This window comes from Aquarana catesbeiana, linkage group LG02 (assembly GCF_042186555.1).
Source record: "Aquarana catesbeiana isolate 2022-GZ linkage group LG02, ASM4218655v1, whole genome shotgun sequence".
NCBI classification, from domain to species: domain Eukaryota; kingdom Metazoa; phylum Chordata; class Amphibia; order Anura; family Ranidae; genus Aquarana; species Aquarana catesbeiana.
Window position 1 is genome coordinate 357,065,245 of NC_133325.1, and position 18,220 is coordinate 357,083,464.

Genomic DNA, 18,220 nt, shown 5'->3' on the forward strand with positions numbered 1-18,220 from the left:
TGTATCTGGGTAAAGGCTATTTATCCAATCGTCAAGATAGGTATATATCTGCACATAACTCCCTCTGGGATGAATTAACAATATCACAGACATACAGGGGCTACACACTTGTGCTCCAATTTTACTGAAAGAAGGCTTCAGCTCTTAACTATGGATACAGGGACTACTGAAGGGCTTGTCTATTCTCTCAAAAGCCCAACATGCCAACTGTTACAGCCTCTGCCAAGTTGCACTATGTGCTTATCATCCCTACGAGACCAAAAGAGCCCACGTACTGAGCAATACGGGAATCTGTGCCACCCTTGATAACCGTATGCTAACCTATCCAACACAAAATAAAAAATCCCAACATGTTTCGCTTCTAGGAAAAAGCTTCATCAGTGGTGCCAAAAATAGTGTTTTAACGAGTCAATGCATGGTGTGCATGTGTCAAAATAGTGTCTGTAGGATGGCGTCTATACCCCCCCCTTCTAGTTTGTCACTTCCGCTCATGCTCCGTTGCATTTTCCACAATATAAAGGTACATCTCAAAAAAATAGAACATCATTAAAAAGTTCATTTATTTCAGTAATTCAATTCAAAAAGTGAAACTTCTTTATTATATAGATTCGTTACACACAGAGTGATATATTTCTTTCTTTAAATTCTGATGATTATGGCTTACAGCTAGTGAAAACCCAGAATTCAGTATCTCAGAAAATTAAAATATTGCATAAGATCAATAAAAAAAAAAAGGATTTTTAATACAGAAATGTCGGCTTACTGAAAAGTATGTCCATGTAGTATAGTATGCACTCAATACTTGGTCGGGGCTCATTTTGCATGAATTACTGCATCAATGCAGCGTGGCATGGAGGCGATCAGCCTGTGGCACTGCTGAGATGTTATGGAAGCCCAGGATGCTTTGATAGCGATTTTCAGCTTGTCTGCATTGTTGGGTCTGGTGTCTCTCATCTTCCACTTGACAATACCCCACCAATTCTCTATGGGGTTTAGGTCAGGTGAGTTTGCTGGCTAATCAAGCACAGTGATACCGTGATCATTAAACCAGGTATTGGTATTTTTGGCAGTGTGGTCAGTTGCCAAGTCCTGCAGGAAAATGAAATCAGCATCTCTATAAAGCTGGTCAGCAGAGAGGGCAGCATGAAGTGTTTCCTGGTAGAGGGCTGCGCTGACTTTGGACTTGATAAAACACAGTGGACCAACACCAGCAGATGGCATGGCTCCCCAAATCATCACTGACTGTGGAAACTTCATACTGGACCTCCATGCAACTTTGGATTCTGTGCCTCTCTCTCCACTCTTCCTCCAGACTCTGGGACCTTGATTTTCAAATGAAATGCAAAATTTACTTTCATCTAAAAAGAGGACTTTTGGACCACTGAGCAACAGTCCAGTCCTTTTTCTCCTTATCCCAGGTAAGTCACTTCTGACATTGTCTCCGGTTCAGGAATGGCTTGACACAAGGAGCGACAGTTGTAGCCCATGTCCTGGATACGTCTGTGTGTGTGTGTGGTGGCTCTTGAAGCACTGACACCAGCCGTAGTCCACTTCTTGTGAATGTCCCCAAAATTCTTGTATGGCCTTTGCTTCACAATCCTCCTCAAGGCTACAGTTATCCCTGTTGCTCGTGCACCTTTTTCTACCACACTTTTTCCTTCCACTCTACTTTCCATTTAATATGCTTGGATACAGAACTCTGTGAATAGCCAGCTTCTTTAGCAATGACCTTTTGTGACTTACCCTCCTTGTGGAGGGTGTCAATGACTGTCTTCTGGACAACTGTCAAGTTAGCAGTCTTCCCCATTATTGTGTAACCTATTGAACCAGACTGAGAGACCATTTATGGCTCAGGAAACCTTTTACAGGTGATTTGAGTTAATTAGCTGATTAGAGTACGACACCATGAGTCTACAATATTTAACTTTTTCACAATATTCTAGTTTTCTGAGATACTGAATTTTGGGTTTTCACTAGCTGTAAACCATAATCATCAAAAGAAAGAAATGCTTGAAATATATCACTCTGTGTAATGAATCTGTAGAATATGAGTTTCGCTTTTTGATTTGACATACTGCACTGAAATAAATTAATTTTTTGATGAAATTCTAATTATTTGAGATGCACCTGTAGAATATAAAGATGGTGTCTATGCCCTCCCCTTCCGGTTTGTCACTTCCTCTCATGCTCATTTGCGTTTTCCTTTATATTATAATAGACCAGGGAGTGGCCACATCCTACTGCCATCTAGTGCACATGTGTCAAACACAAGGCCCGGGGGCTGAATGGGCCATTTCATGTAGCCCTCACACCTACTGAAAATCACACCCAGCCACTTTTTCTCAGCTGCGGGTGCCCAACCTATGATCCTGCACACAAGGTTGCCTACCCTTGATATAGAACAAATCTTACATTTCTAAATGAGATGGCCACACACTCATTGGTAGTTGATGTAACTAAGCTTCATGAAAAGAAGGGAAAATGTAAATCAATACGAAACACACCCCTGTCTATAGTAAGTGGCAAAGACATATGCCTAGAATCAAACCAGAAGAGATAAGAGCAGATACTTCCCCCCCTTTCTTTCTTCTTTATTTAGCGGAAGTGAATTTAGGAACCCAAAAGAATAAGTAACATTTAGCTATATTTCAGTAATGTGGCCTCTACATTGTAGAGTCTGAGGATATTGCAGACATGTACAGTGTGGTTACATATGTGAGAATTTGTCATTCACAAGAGTGCACTGGAGAACCTTTTTATGGACACCTATGATATTCGCATGTCCATAATCATTAAAGGTGACATTTTAAACTTACTATTCAAATCTAGTGCCATGTTTATGGCAGATCACTTAGAGGTAGTCATATTCTATTTTAGATTTGTCACTCTTTATTTTGCATCCATATATATATGCCTCCTTATCTGCTTTCCTCCTCCTGTTTTAACATATTGCCATGGAAAGGAGACATGACAATCGGCATCTGTGCTTTAGCCAACTCCACCAGTCTGATACTGCTGCACGAGTGGCTCTAAAAATGCAACAGCTCTGTTATGGATTTTTACTCACTCTATTGAAATGTTTTCCTGCTATTGACAACATGCAGGTTCCCCTTTTATGTCAGCAGAATAAATTCAGCAGTGTCCCATAGCAAAATTTGGGTAAATTGGAGACATTAGGACCACAGGCGGTGGTTTCAGCGGGGAGCATCAATGGTTTCAAAAAACTATTAGATAAGCACCTGAACGACCACAACATACAGGGATATACAATGTAATTCGGATATATAATCAAACACATAGGTTGGACTTGTGTCTTTTTTCAACCTCACCTACTATGTAACAACAACAGCAGTAGTTCAGGGCAAATTTTCTGTGAGAGTTGCTCAGTTTGTTGTATAATCTTCTTCGCTAACCTATAGTGCTCTGGGAATCTTTAGTCATGTAGTAAATGTCTGCCCTGTGAGGAGAGAGAGAGAGTGGTGAGAGCCGCTGCTCTCGTGCACAGCTCTGGTTTGAGATTGAGCTCAGGTAAGTATAAAGGTGTGCTGGGGGGGGTCCTCTGTCACAGAAGGTTTTTTTATCTTAATGCATAAAATGCATTAAGTTAAAAAACAAAACAAACAAGGGTTTAGAACCACTTTATTGTGGCCAAAAGGTTGAATTCTCCTCTCATCAGACCAGGAAACCTTTTTTCTACATATTTAGTTTAGGGCATATTTATAATGCTGCGAACGTGACATTCACCACACATCTACAGTTGGTTAATAATTACCTGTAATATAAATCCTATGCATCAATTGAAGATTGCATGATTATAGAAAAAACGAGCATCCCAAAACTGTAATATAGTGCTTTTTTTAAACATAGGTGTACTGCGAGTTTATCTTTTTGTCTTTATTTTATTTATTTTTACAGGTAGTAGATTTCCTGTACTTGTATGGTTGTGTTTGAACTCTGCTAAAATTGCACAGAAAATTATGTAAGCATGTCTACGTTCATGTCTTATGGCGTGTATGGAGTTGCTCCAAGACATATTCTTAATTTAAGGACCAGAATCATTTGCCTCCTTCATGACCAGGCCATTTTTTGCGATATGGCACTGCGTCACTTTAACTGACAATTGCGTGGTCGTGCAACGTTGTACCCAAACAAAATGTATGTCCTTTTTCCCCACAAATAGAGCTTTCTTTTGGTGGTCTTTGATCATCTCTGCGGTTTTTATTTTTTGCGATACACAAAAAAAAAACGACAATTTTGAAAAAAACAATATTTTTTACTTTTTGCTATAATAAATATCCAAAAAATAAATAAAAAGTTCTTCATCAGTTTAAGCCAATATGTATATTTTTATGTATACATATGTTTGGTGAAAAAAATCGCAATAAGCATATATTGATTGGTTTGTGCAAAAGTTATGGCGTCTACAAAATAGGGGATAGATTTATGGCATTTTTTGTATTTATTTATTTTTTACTAGTAATGGCGGCGATCTGCGAATTTTTAGCAGGACTGTGACATTGCGGTGGACAGATCCGACACTTTTGACACTTTTTTGGGACCAGTGACATTTATACAGCGATCAGAGCTAAAAATAGCCACTAATTACTGTATAAATGTCACTGGCAGGAAAGGGGTCAATCAAGGGGTTGAGTGTTCCCTAGGGAGGTGTCTCTAACTGCAGGGGCATTGTACTGACTGGAAGAGGAGAGAGATCACTGTTCCTGATCACTAGGAATAGCAGATCTCTCTCTACTCCCCTATCAGAACGGGGATCTGTCCGTTTACTTTGACAGATCTCCATTCTGGCTCTCTAAGGAGCAGTCACGGGTGGCCGGCGGACATCGCAACCGCCAACCACACACATCTGCTCTGGTGTCACGCCACGGGCGACCCCTATCGCTCGCCCTAGCGGCCGACGTACACCTACAGCGATTTGCGCAAGGGAGCCAACCTGCCACAGTATAATGATGGCTGGATTTTATATTACTATGGAGAATATCCAAAGTGTGGAATATTTCTCTACTACTTTACTCTGGACTTGTTTTCATAACTTGGTCTTTTAAATGCTGTTTGCTTAGGTATGCTCTCTAATGAACTGTGACCTTCCCGAAGCAGTTGTATTTATTTTAGGATCTTGTGACACTTTAATAGCAAACCAATGGACTCCATTGAATTAAGTGTGTGATTTCCTAAGAGAGTTGCAACAATCTATTTAAAGGAAATTCTTACAGTATGCAATTAAAATCTTGTTTCTAAAACTGAACAATTATGTCTAGAGAAAAAAAAAATCTTTTGCAGCCGTTTCAGTGATCCATTTGCTGTAGGTTAAGTGAAGTGGTACCGTTTTAGGTTTCATGCAGATAGGTTCTAGATTGGTAAAATGTATTAAATGTAATGGATAAAGGCAGCAAAGTCTAAAAATATATTGTCAAAGATTAATAGTAAACCTGTGACAGTGAAATATGGTGAGACAATTCTTAGTTATACTAAAGTAAATTGTTTTTTAATTAAAAAGAAGTCATACTTGCCTGCTCTGTGCATCATCTTTTGCTCTTCTCACTGTCACCCACTGGTGCTGTCGCCTACTCCCTGCTCTGGGTGCTAAGGAGGCACCTGTGCATGCGTGTGTGTGTTTATAGACGCATACAACACTGGCAAGCCACTCCCCTGCTTCCTCCTCACAGGAGTTTGACTGATGCAGCAGCTTATGGCTCCCACTAACCACAGTGTCTCTCGTGAAAGTTGGAAGTGAGGGAAGAGATGCTGCAACCGAGACCGCACAGAAGCAGCGATTAAAACAACAAACATGTTCTACCTTTTCTCCCACCGACAAGTGCCCCCATAGCAAGCTGCTTGCTATGGGGGCACTCATGCAAGACATACAGAGGGGGGCTCAGCCCCGCCCCCAGGTCCCTCATCACTGGCTGTGATTGACAGCCAATGGCTCCCTCTGCTGTCTGAGCCAATTAGGGGAGAGAGAGCTGCACATCACTGGATCAGATCAGGCTCAGGTATGTATTTAAGGGGGCTGTTGGGGGAGCAGCATGCAGAAGGCTTTTTTTACCTTGCTGCATAGAATGCAGTAAGGTAAAAAAAAACAAAAAACTTTGCCCTTACAACCCAATGGAAATTGTTCACGTTTTCAATATATTTGAACAGGCAAACATATATTTATTCCAACGGTGTCTACAGATAAAGATGCTATACTTGATTAAGGGCACAAGAAAAAATTGCCTTTTCAGCCATTTATTTAATAAAAATATCAATAGATGTAAAGATTTACGGAAATCAATGGAAATGGAAATCAAATCATGACTTTAAATTACGGTTGTCCCGATACCACTTTTTTAGGACCGAGTACAAGTACCGATACTTTTTTTCAAGTACTCGCCGATACCGGTTACCGATACTTTTTTTTTAATGTCACGTGACAGTGTTTTTTGTTGTTTTTTTTAACAGTGCTTTCTTTTTTTTTTGGGGGGGGGGGGGGGGGCGGTGTATATATATATATGTGTGTGTGTTTTTTTTTATTTACAATTTTTATTTTTTACAATAATATTTTTTTTATTCTTTATTGCAATATGTGTTTTTTGTTTTTTGTTTTTTTTTTTTTTTGTAATCAGCCCTGTTGGGGGGCTTTGGTGAGACATCAGGGGTCTTAACAGACCTCTGATATCTCCCCCTTGAGACAGAGAAAGAGACAGAGGATAGAGATTCCCCAGTCTCTTTCTCTGCAGCCTCAGCTGCACTGAGAATGAATGGAGAGAAGACAGCGGCTCCTCTCCATTCATAAACAGACATCGTAATCACAGGAGATTACAATGTTTCAGTTATGTGAATGGACAGAGTCAGCTGACTCTACCCATTCACAAAGGAAGGAGGAGGGGGACAGCGGAACGGAGGAGGAGAACGGAGGGGGACAGAGAAGGAGAGGGGAACGAAGGGGACAGCAGAGGGGGACATAAAAGGAGAGAGGAACGGAGGGGACAGCGGAGAGGCACAGAAAAGGAGAGAGGAACGGAGGGGACAGCGGAGAGACACAGAGAAGGAGAGAGGAACGGAGGGGGACAGCGGCGGGGGACAGAAAAGGAGAGAGGAACGGAGGGGGACAGCGGAGAGGCACAGAGGAACGGAGGGGGGCATGGAGGAGGATGCAGTGACAGTTAGCGGTGATCGATCAACGCTGTATGTCACTAACCAGCTGAAAGCCGGCGGGGGGAGAATCTTGTAACTCCCCCACGCGCCGATCACAGCTGACTTCTAGGTATCGGCGGAAGCATCGGGAGCATTTGCCCGAGTACAAGTACTTGGGCAAATGCTCGGTATCGGTGCCGATACCGATACTAGTATCGGTATCGGGACAACCGTACTTTAAATAGGGCGTCCATAACCCTCTCTTTCTTTCTTCCTTTAGAGCCATTCCTTGGATTTGCTAGTGTGCTTTAGATCATTATCCTGCTGAAAGATCCATTTACTATTAAACTTCAACTTTTGGGCAGATGACCTCAGTCTCATCAAGCACACTTTAATATGATGCAGAATGTATAGTTGACTTGATGACTGTGACCTGCCCAGGCCTTAAAGCATGAATGGATGACTGCACACTAGCAATACTCATATCTTCTTTATTCATGGTTTGATATCTATGCTACCTGCAATGAAATTAATTATTCCAAATCATTTTTTGATCTTTTTAAATCCATTGCTAGACCTATGGCATCTATAACTTTCTTAGAGGCTGTCGATAGCTAATGGATCTTTACATGATGTATGTCAACCGCAAAGAGAACACCAGAGCCAGATGTCTGAGGTTTATTCAAGACTGGTTCCAACTGCTCCTTGAGAAGGTTCTAATTTTATAGATTTAAAGTAGAGATAAATGCAGGGGTGTACTTAATTTTTCCTTATGGCAAATGTGCATATTTGGTTATTTAGATACACCAGGTCAATTATATGTGTCATTTATTCTAGTATATCGCCTTTATCGATAGCTGAGATCTATTTGTTTGCCTGTTCAAATATGTTGAAAATGGGGTGTACTCATAATTTTTCACATGACTGTAGATTTGGGGAGGGTATCTTGAGGTCAGTGGGGAAGATGGAAGGGAATTTCCTCAAAGGATACTTGTTCTTTTTTAATTTAATTTTTTTTTTTTTTTTATCGTACATCACGGGACACAGAGCCACAGTAATTACTGTATGGGTTATATAGGCACCTTTAGATGATGGACACTGGAAAACCCTAGACAGGAAGTTTTAGCTCACTATATAACCCCTCCCCTTACTGGGAGTACCTCAGTTTTTTCGCCAGTGTCTTAGATGTTGGTCTTCAGTCCATACATTCACCAGATTCTATCAGGTGGATGTAAAAAGGCATGAGGATATCGCCTTTGGGTGCAATGTGCTGCAGGCAGCAGTACAGGTCCTCAGGTCTGATTGCACCCCACTGTTTGTGTCTCCCTCCCCTCAGATAGCATTGCTCTGGGACATCCCATACAATAATTACTGTGGCTCTGTGTCCCGTGATGTATGATAAATAAAATAGGATTTTTATAACAGCTTACCTGTAAAATCCTTTTCTTGGAGTACATCACGGGACACAGAGGTCCATCCCTCTTCTAATACACGTATATTGCTTTGCTAGAAAACTGAGGTACACCCAGTAGGGGGAGGGAGTTATATAGGTAGTTAAACTTCCTGTCTAGGTTGTGCCAGTGTCCATCACCTAAAGGTGCCTATATAACCCATACCGTAATTACTGTGGCTCTGTGTCCCATGATGTACTCCAAGAAAAGGATTTTACAGGTAAGCTGTTATAAAAATCCTATTATTTTAAATGATACACCGAACATTCTGTTGAATTAGTAGTTCACTTTAAACCTCTAACATCTAATGTAGTAGGCATTAAAGAAATCCAAGATCTGTTTTCTAGTTTCCATGCAAATCCCAACTATACTGATTAGCAGACTATTTGAGTTAATTTACTCTAATAGCATTTGTGAAATAATTTTTCTGTCATTTATATTTGTTTAGGTGGTGATATGAAGGAAACATTATGGAATCCTCATGAAAACCGCAAGGAAAGTTCTTCCCAACTTCCTTCTGACCTCTCATCCCCGGTGGGGGCAGTTTGGATTTTAAACACTCCATTTCCAAAGGCCAACAGTCATCAGCCTCGCTCAATATCAGTGTCTGCCATCCCTATTTCTGAACCCCACGGACCTTATATTTGTCCTGAGAACTTGCAGGATCCTTTCCATTCTTCCACACCAAGCAATAGGCTGACATTGAGGACTCCTCATGGAATTACAATAACTCCACCCACCACACCCATGTCAAAGAGGCAAATGAAGTTAAAGCCTCCTCGGACACCACCTCCACCTAGCCGCAAAGTCTTTCAGCAGCTGCTGCCTAATTTTTCAACACTTAAAAGGAGCAAATCACATGAATCCCAGCTTGGAAACAGAATAGATGAAGTTCCTCCTTTAAAGTAGGTTGATTATTTCGGAGTTAAAAATTTTTTGTAGATTTGCTCAGACTGTTGTTATCACACTGTATGTATAATGTTTAACATTTTATGAATCTCTGTCCATCAGGTAATAAAGAATATTACACACTTAAACAAAACATACACAAAAACAAGACCATGTAGCAGAAGAGAGCTCTGCATACACAAGACTTAAAGTGCCTCCAGCATTGTTTTTGTTTCTACTTAATGGAGGCTGCCATTTTGCTGAATGCCAAAGCCCCCCTGAACAGAAGTAAATCCTAAAGCGGAACTAAACCCATCAATTTACACACTGTTAACAAAAAACAAAAAAACATTGATTTAACGGTTTCAAAAAATAGTTGCATTCTTGGAATGCCAGGATTGCCAACTGATACATTTGCTTGTTTCCTCAAACAAACTGTCAAACCATCAAATGGCTGGTGTCATGATTATATGTGCAGTACCATGGAAGTTGCAGATCAAACACAAGCAGCTTCCTCGGCTAAAAAGGATGGGAAGGTTTAATTCCGCTTTAAGGCTGTTAGAATATCGGCCTCTACAAACTCAGCAATGCCTAAAAATGGAGAGCAACTCAGCATGTGCAGCGCAGGTTCAAACCGTATATTACTGGATTTTAAACAGTATAGACACTTATTTGTAATGGTTTACATGTTTATTCCTGCAAAAGGGGCCAGCCTGAAGTCATCTAGCAGGGTTTATTTTCTGACTAAAGTTCCACTTTTAGTACTTAACATTCCAAGGCACAGCAAGTCCAATCTTTACCGTCCTGCAGAGCTACAGGTGCTGCTTTCCGACTTCTGTGAGTGTTGGTTAGCGTCTCCAACTGACTGCACGTCACTTCTGTATCCTGTAGTGATGAGGGTTGGTGGGAGGAAACAGAACTCACAGCGTAGGACATTCACAGACAACTTTTTTTTTTTTGCTAGCCAATGGGTTGCTTTACGTGTATTAGAAACACTGGATACAATAGTTAAAGGAAATGGCGATTGAAGCTGACGGTAACTCAGTATAGCATGGGCAGTGGGTAGAGTATTCTCATTGGAGATTTATTTTGTAAGCCCTTGTAATGTTAGAACATGTTTGGAATTATTGGATTTCTATGCAGCTTGTCTACTGTTGACCTTGGTATGGGTATTTATAAAGGGCTTCTAAGTTTGGAACCCATAGAATCCCTAAAGCTTGCCAAATTCTAGATCAGTCGTGGCCATCCTTTTTGATGCAGAGAGCCTCAAGTGCTCCCTTGCATCACCAAAGTACGGCACATAACATGCAGTGAATGCAATGATACAGAAAGCTCTCAGATATTCCAGGTGTGAAACAGGAGGCGATCTAAGGCCACTTTCACATGGGCGATCCGATCAGGTCTGTCTGTCAGTTTTTCAATTATTTTTCGCAAAATGTTGGATCGGATGGAAAAGGACAGGCAGTCAATTTCCATCTAATTGCTCCACAGAGGAGAGTGGGACTGTGTCTGTGTCCGCTCTATCATCCACCTGCTCAGCAGGGATCAGCAAAGAAATCCATCACTGGGCAAGCGGATTCCGCTTTATGGAGGCGCCCATGTGAAAGGGGTCTATGGATATGCTACAAGTGATTTTAGAAGACTGCAAACATAGGAGGAGTTAGAGATTGGATTGGAGTATTAGATTGGAGACACTTTCAGAGTGTGCAGTCTATTTGCCTTTAAAGTGGTTGTAAACCCACGAAAAAAAACTGCAAGACAAAGGCAAAATGGACTAGTAAGCATAGAATACTAGCTCATTATGAAATACTCGCCTTAGATCGAAGCCCCCGCAGCATTCCTGGCACACTGCTCTGCCCGGAGGCATGTCTCCCGGAGTTATTTCTGGGTATTGCGGGCTCCGGTGCTGTGATTGGCCAGAGCCGCGATGACGTCACTGCATGCGTGATCTGCTGGTAACGCACGTCAACTGAAGCAACGGCACGATCGAGCCGTTTCTTCAGTGTGCATGTGTGACGTTGGCACATGCTAATACAGGGGATATCTCCTAAACCGTGCAGGTTTAGGAGATATCCATGGTAGCTACAGGTGCAAAAAGTTTTGATCGACCAATTATCTGCTAATTGTGCCACATCCTAAATTCAAATTTGAAGCAAAAGGAAATCCCCTAATGGACTTTAAAGGCACTTTCAAAAAAACATTTGGAAGAATATATAAAGTAAATAACAGTTTATTTATTACAAAAAATCATCGAGTAAATATCACACAATCACATAATTAAAAACACGGAATGCAGTTCCATAGATACAACACTAGTAATACCAATACGTTAGTACCCGACGCGTTTCGGAGTTACTTATGCCTCCTTCTTCAGGGGTGATTGTAGAATTTACAATAGAATTATCTATATGGGAAATGGTATATATAACATAAACATAGTAAGTACACAATAGAAATCATGAACAGAAAACCTATAATTGCATAAATCTGTATAAATATATTTTTCTGTTTATACTTACAATGGTATCTATAGATATTGGTTTATGCATTCCAGAAAGGGTTTAAAAGAACATAAATGTACTGACACATACTGCCCGTCAGACGCATTCCCCGGTCATAGTGTGTAGAGCTTTAGTAGAGTATAGCAAAAATATTCATATAGCCACTGTCAAGGTGGAAATGGATAGGTATGAATATATGAAGTAATTTATTCTTCCTTCCAATGGAAAGAGAGGCCCATTAATCGAGGGCGTATAGCAGTTTAGATCTGAGATCACACTGGGGCCGAATGTGTGTCCTGTAAGTCATGAAAATATATATATAAAAAAATGTGCATGCATATGAACAGCCAGAGTAGTACATGGAAAGTCCAAAAAAGTGTATCCTACCTGGTCCGCCTATAGTATGGAGGACAGTGGCTGATGGTGGGTGTGAATCAGGTAAGGCCCAGATCACTGGAGAGTCAACATGGAAATAGAAAATATATCACTACCCTGATTGATAGAGAAAGAAAGGGGGAGGGGGGGGGGGGGGGAAGGAAAAGAAAAGAAACAGAGACAAGAGGAAAGGAGGGGCAAGGGAAGGGGGGGAAAAAAGAAAAAACAAGTTATACAGATTTATGCAATTATAGGTTTTCTGTTCATGATTTCTATTGTGTACTTACTATGTTTATGTTATATATACCATTTCCCATATAGATAATTCTATTGTAAATTCTACAATCACCCCTGAAGAAGGAGGCATAAGTAACTCCGAAACGCGTCGGGTACTAACGTATTGGTATTACTAGTGTTGTATCTATGGAACTGCATTCCGTGTTTTTAATTATGTGATTGTGTGATATTTACTCGATGATTTTTTGTAATAAATAAACTGTTATTTACTTTATATATTCTTCCAAATGTTTTTTTGAAAGTGCCTTTAAAGTCCATTAGGGGATTTCCTTATGGTAGCTACAGGTAAGCCTTATTATAGGCTTGGAAAGAAGAAAGAAATGCCTGCACATCCAGAACTTCCGATTGCCTTTTGTTTCACAAAGATAACACCAAAGACACCAAACTGTTGTCACGTAGATGCGTTTCACACATACATCTTGTGCTTAATCATTACCATCATTATTGGTAATGATTAAGCACAAGATGTATGTGTGAAACGCATCTACGTGACCACAGATTGGAGTCTTTTGTGTTATCTTTGTGAAATAAGATAAAAGGCAATTGGAAGTTCTGGATGTGCAGCCATTTCTTCTTTCCAAGTTTCCAACGGAGGCGGGCCGGGGCTAGCACTGTGCAATATACTACAATCAGCCTTATCTCTATACACCTGTACACCTGAAGCAGCAGTTCTTTTTCTTGTATACTAGCTTATTATAGGCTTACATGTAGTGAAAAGTGGTTTGTAAGGGTTTACAATCACTTTAAAAAATCGACCCCATTGCATGAGACTGCAAGAGATCACTGCTATTACAACTCCCTTTACAAATCAGATTATCTTCGCTACAGCCCCTTAAAAAATATTTCGGCCACATTTGATATTTCATCCAGCAAAATCTATAATAAAATATCAGAAGGTAAAAAATAACATAAAAAAATCATATGGATGTGAAGCACATCTTTAGCTTTTATCAGGTGCTTGCTGTAATCTTTCCTGTCCATCAAACCATCTATTTATTTAATTTCAATCATTTTAGAAGGAATCGTAATAGCAATGTGCTATATGCTCTAAGGCAGTGATGGCGAACATTGGCACCCCAGATGTTTTGGAACTACATTTCCCATGATGCTCAAATACACTGCAGAGTGCACGAGAATCATGGGAAATGTAGTTCCAAAACATCTGGGGTGCCAAGGTTCGCCATCACTGCTCTAAGGGATCTTTCACATTTTTTTTTTCAAACCCTTTATTATTGAAACAGATCAAAATTGCAGTTAACACCCAGTATCATAGGATCTTATCGCTTTTGTCTAATAGGTTGTAGAGGAAAAGTTAAAAAACAGCATGTTTGCCAGCACTTCCAGGTTCTAGCTACAGATATGTCATTGTGTTAGGGCAGGGGTCCTATAACAGATTAGGAGTGCCCATACAGTGCCATTTTGGCATAAATCTTATATAATACCATTTGGAATTTTGAGGGACAATTGACCAGTACAATGTAAGGTTTTAAAATAATATATGCTTGTCTGTATCCTAAAACCTTTTTTTTTTTTTTGTTTTGTTTTGCAGGTTTGGTAAGCCATCAAACTCTACATATATGGATGACGTGAAATGCAATTCAGCATGTATATATAAATAGAGTGTGTGTGTGTTTGTGTATGTATATACACTGTGTGTGTGTGTGTATGTGTGTGTATATATATGTATGTATGTATGTATAAATATTTTGTGTGTATATGTTCTGTTTTTTCTGTTGGATCAAGCAACCTCCTATCACTGTGCATGCCTGTGTTTCACCTTACAAAGCATTTTTATCTGCATTCAACAATTCTAAAATGATCCCAGGTAAAGGGATCAGAATCGGGAGCCATTAGAGCCGGGTCACACTAGAGCTGCATGATTCTGGGAAAAATGAGAATCGCAATTCTTTTGCTTAGAATACAGATCACTATTCTCTCACGATTCTTTAAAATGGTTAAATTTAAAAGAGAAAAATCAGCTGTAGACGGCGCATGCGCAATCAACACGCCGCTCGCTCCCAATGCTCGGGGCTTGTTACTCATTTAATACAGCAAGGGGCGGATGCTTTTCTCAAAGGGGCGGATCTATAGTTAACCATACATCCGCCCCTTTGAGAAAAGCATCCGCCCCTTGCTGTCTTTATAACCATATATACATCTGCCCCTTTGAGAAAAGTATCCGCTCCTTGCTGTATTAAATAACCAGCCCCGAGCATTGGGAGCGAGCGGCGTGTTGATTGCGCTTGCGCAGTCCAGGCCGGCACTATGCTCTATGGTGACTGACGTCAGTTCCGGTTGCTGATGTCAGTTCCGATATCGGCGCCATTTGCGTTCCACGCTGGTTCCGTGCTTCTGACTGGGAGATCCAGAAAATCGAGCTAATCCAGCTTGCAGATCGCGCGGGGGGGGGGGGGGGGGGTTGAATCGTAATCGCAATCTTATATACGATTAATCGTGCAGCTCTAGGTCACACAGGGGCAGCGCGACTCACTGAGGTGACCTGCACACGACTTCAGCAGCGACTTGCAAAATGACTTCTGTATAGAAGTCAATGCAAGTCGCCTGAAGTCACCCCAAAAGTAGTACAGGAACCTTTTTCTAAGTCGGAGCGACTTGAGTCGCTCCTATTAGAACGGTTCCATTGTACAGAACGGGACATAACTTGTCAGGTGGCTATGTTGTAATTTAATTGCTTACAGTGCAAATGCTTGAACCATGGAAATGTATTCTAAACATGACAACCTGCTGTCTTTATTCAGATTATTGTATTTCTAAAAAAAAAAAATTAAACAAAACTAATGTATTACTTGTAGCAGAAACCAAAGAGGGTTGAAATAATAATGTTTATAGTACCCGCTAAATAGTCGGAGGTATTGATATATAGTAGTATATATTAGTATATATCCATATCCGTATCCTTCAGGGCTGCATATCCATACCTCTGGCTATTGACCTGGTACCATAAACCATATTATTTCAACCCCAATAGTAATTGAGTCCAGTAGTATCAACTGAAGTATTGTGAAACATTTTGCTATATTGCATTACTTTTTCTAAGTTTGAATTATGGCTAGTGAAAAACACATTTCTGCCAAAGCTTCTATATATCCTGTTGTTTCCATCTACTATTCAACTAATATTTGTTGTCAGAATCTATAAAACTTTATATCTTGTCTATAGCAGCTCCATTAGGAGTTTTCATTGTCATTGCAACTGAACCTAACAGTCATAGCTGTACATGTATACAAGATATTCCACGCAAGGCACACATGCACTTATCATTTGCTGTGTTGAGATGGTTATTTACAACTATGTACAATGTCACAGTGAAATGGCTGTAATTTTATTCACCAGTGTAAGTAATAGGTCTGTTTGGTCTATATCCTTTCTTACAGATGCTCCTCAAGGATCACCACAGATGGTACGGCGAGATATAGGGCTTTCAGTAACGCACAGGTAAAGCTTGATTATTATTTGAAGATTAGTTTGTATTATTGTGTCCAAGGTGTTAGTTCCCTTTTAGCAGACTTTAAGATGACACACGGCTAAATAGCGCTGCTTAAAAAAAAAAGAGATCTATTGTAGACCTTAATTAAAGCTGGCCATATAGTAGTCATTTTTTTTCTTTCAAACAGCTGAAAAAAAAAGATCTGAACCTCCTTATCTCTTAGGCTACTGGGAAACCATCTCTTTTCTTTATTTTCTCTTCACTTTGTCAAACTCTTCCCTCTTCTGTTGGATTTGAGCTGACTGTATCCTAATGAACATTAAGTATGCAGTGGTGCCTTAGTGGCACTTTTTTAAGGAAAGGAGTACCTATACCTCTTTTATCATATGTATGGCCCCGTTGGACCTTGATAGATTACAGTTTATGGTTTGCACATGCTATATAACGGGTGCTTTTACTAATGTGATATTTGACCTGCTCACAGGGTGTGCTTTATAGGAATAAAAATTGCTACTGACAAGTACGTAACGCACCCTTCTCGATTCATGGGAGATGCACACTTTTTTTTCAATTATATGTTCTTTGTTCTCTTTGCCACTTTTATAGAACATATGCTTTGTACTGTTAAAAAACGCTAAACTGATTGAATTATAAACAAAAAAAAAAAATCTGATTCCCCATCCACACATTTTAGGTGGAATGGGGAATAACTACTGTACTGCTGTGCTATTGTGTTTTGATGACGGGCAGCATTCCCTGCCATCACAACACATCAGTGTTGCCGGCTATAGTTGGCAGCACTGATCATTTGGGAAAAACTTGACAGGGAAAAACCCCACAGCAGACAACCAACCTGCTCATACATGGATCACATTCGTCCGGTCCCTGCTGAACTGACCAAACTTCGATCTATGCATGGCCACCTTTATTCTGCTACAGATCAAGTGGCACGCCTGGCCCTGCTAAGCCATTGGAGTGCCTCATTATTCTGGTGCTCTGTTCTTTAGAAGTGGAAGACACCTGTGGCATTAGCTGTATGCATCAGAGGAGGTGGTCTGTTCTTACACAAGCTGCCCCTGACTCATCCCCTTTGACATTATCTGCCCCTTGAGCATTGGAAGACTAGTACTGAGCTAGCCAGGCAGTGCACCAGGCTTCCATGTACAGTACTTAGGTAAGCCCTTAACAGGGCTTTTTCTGGGCAAGTCAGACCATATAAAATATAGACTTTTCAAACTTGCAATTCTGTCATATTTCATGAAGCATAGTATAATAGATGTAATATGAAGGATAATAATCACAGTTACAACTATGTCCTTGTTTTCTACATTCTAAATGTAAAGCTAGTTAGTATAAATGTTTAAAATTGACATAATATTACATATTTAAAGAATCAATGTTGGCCCTTTGTCCGTCTGATCTAACTTAGTTCTAACATAATTTAATCAGAAGGTTCTTTGCACCCTTTAGAATCCTAGTGGCTTTCGGTAACTTTTTTACTTCTTGCAGCAGCTTTTCAGCAGTCCTGTACCTTAACTGATGTCTACAGCTTCATCCAGAATTTAAAAAAAGGAAATGCAATTTCTTCTCATCACTGCTGATTATTAGGAGTGACTTGACTGAGACTCATGTTTTATGAGCTCTAATACTAGCACAACGCTAAAGCTGCTAGAAGTCGGCAGCACTGCTTTGCTTTCTTTATCCGTGTGCCTTTCAGATCCTTTATTGTAGTGAAGTGCACTATACAGGCATGCCTGACTGTGTAAACTCAGAGAAAAGCAATGTTTCTAGATTGTTAGCGAGCAGGGCCCTCTGATCCCTCCTGTATTGATTTGTATTGTAAGTTTACTGTCTGCCCTCATGTTGTAAAGCGCTGCGTAAACTGTTGGCACTATATAAATTCTGTATATGTTTCTTTTTCATACATCATGGGACATAAAGCAGGTTTAATAATCATGACCACATGGGTTGTGCGCCAGGTGAATGTACACTGGCAGTCACAGACAGGAAGTCCTCCTTTATATAACCCCACCCCCCTAGGGAAGCCTCCATTTTTTCGCTGGTGTCGAAGGTGATGATCACTGATGTGCAGCTCTCTGCACAATTACTAGATTCTCGAAGGCTCC

At 40.3% G+C, this 18,220-nt stretch overlaps 1 protein-coding gene across 4 annotated transcripts in view; it reads left to right on the forward strand.

The window, feature by feature from the left end:
- KSR1 (kinase suppressor of ras 1) overlaps positions 1-18,220 on the forward strand; it is a 248,440-nt gene that overhangs the window by 154,154 nt on the left and 76,066 nt on the right. The window contains exons 4-6 of one of the 4 annotated variants that reach the window (XM_073615008.1): positions 9,034-9,490; positions 14,196-14,200; positions 16,042-16,102. In XM_073615008.1, the coding sequence (XP_073471109.1) occupies positions 9,034-9,490; positions 14,196-14,200; positions 16,042-16,102 (523 nt within the window). Of the gene's footprint in view, positions 1-9,033; positions 9,491-14,195; positions 14,201-15,895; positions 16,103-18,220 lie in introns of those variants that run through there. The other 3 variants (XM_073615005.1, XM_073615007.1, XM_073615006.1) reach the window with 3 other exon arrangements.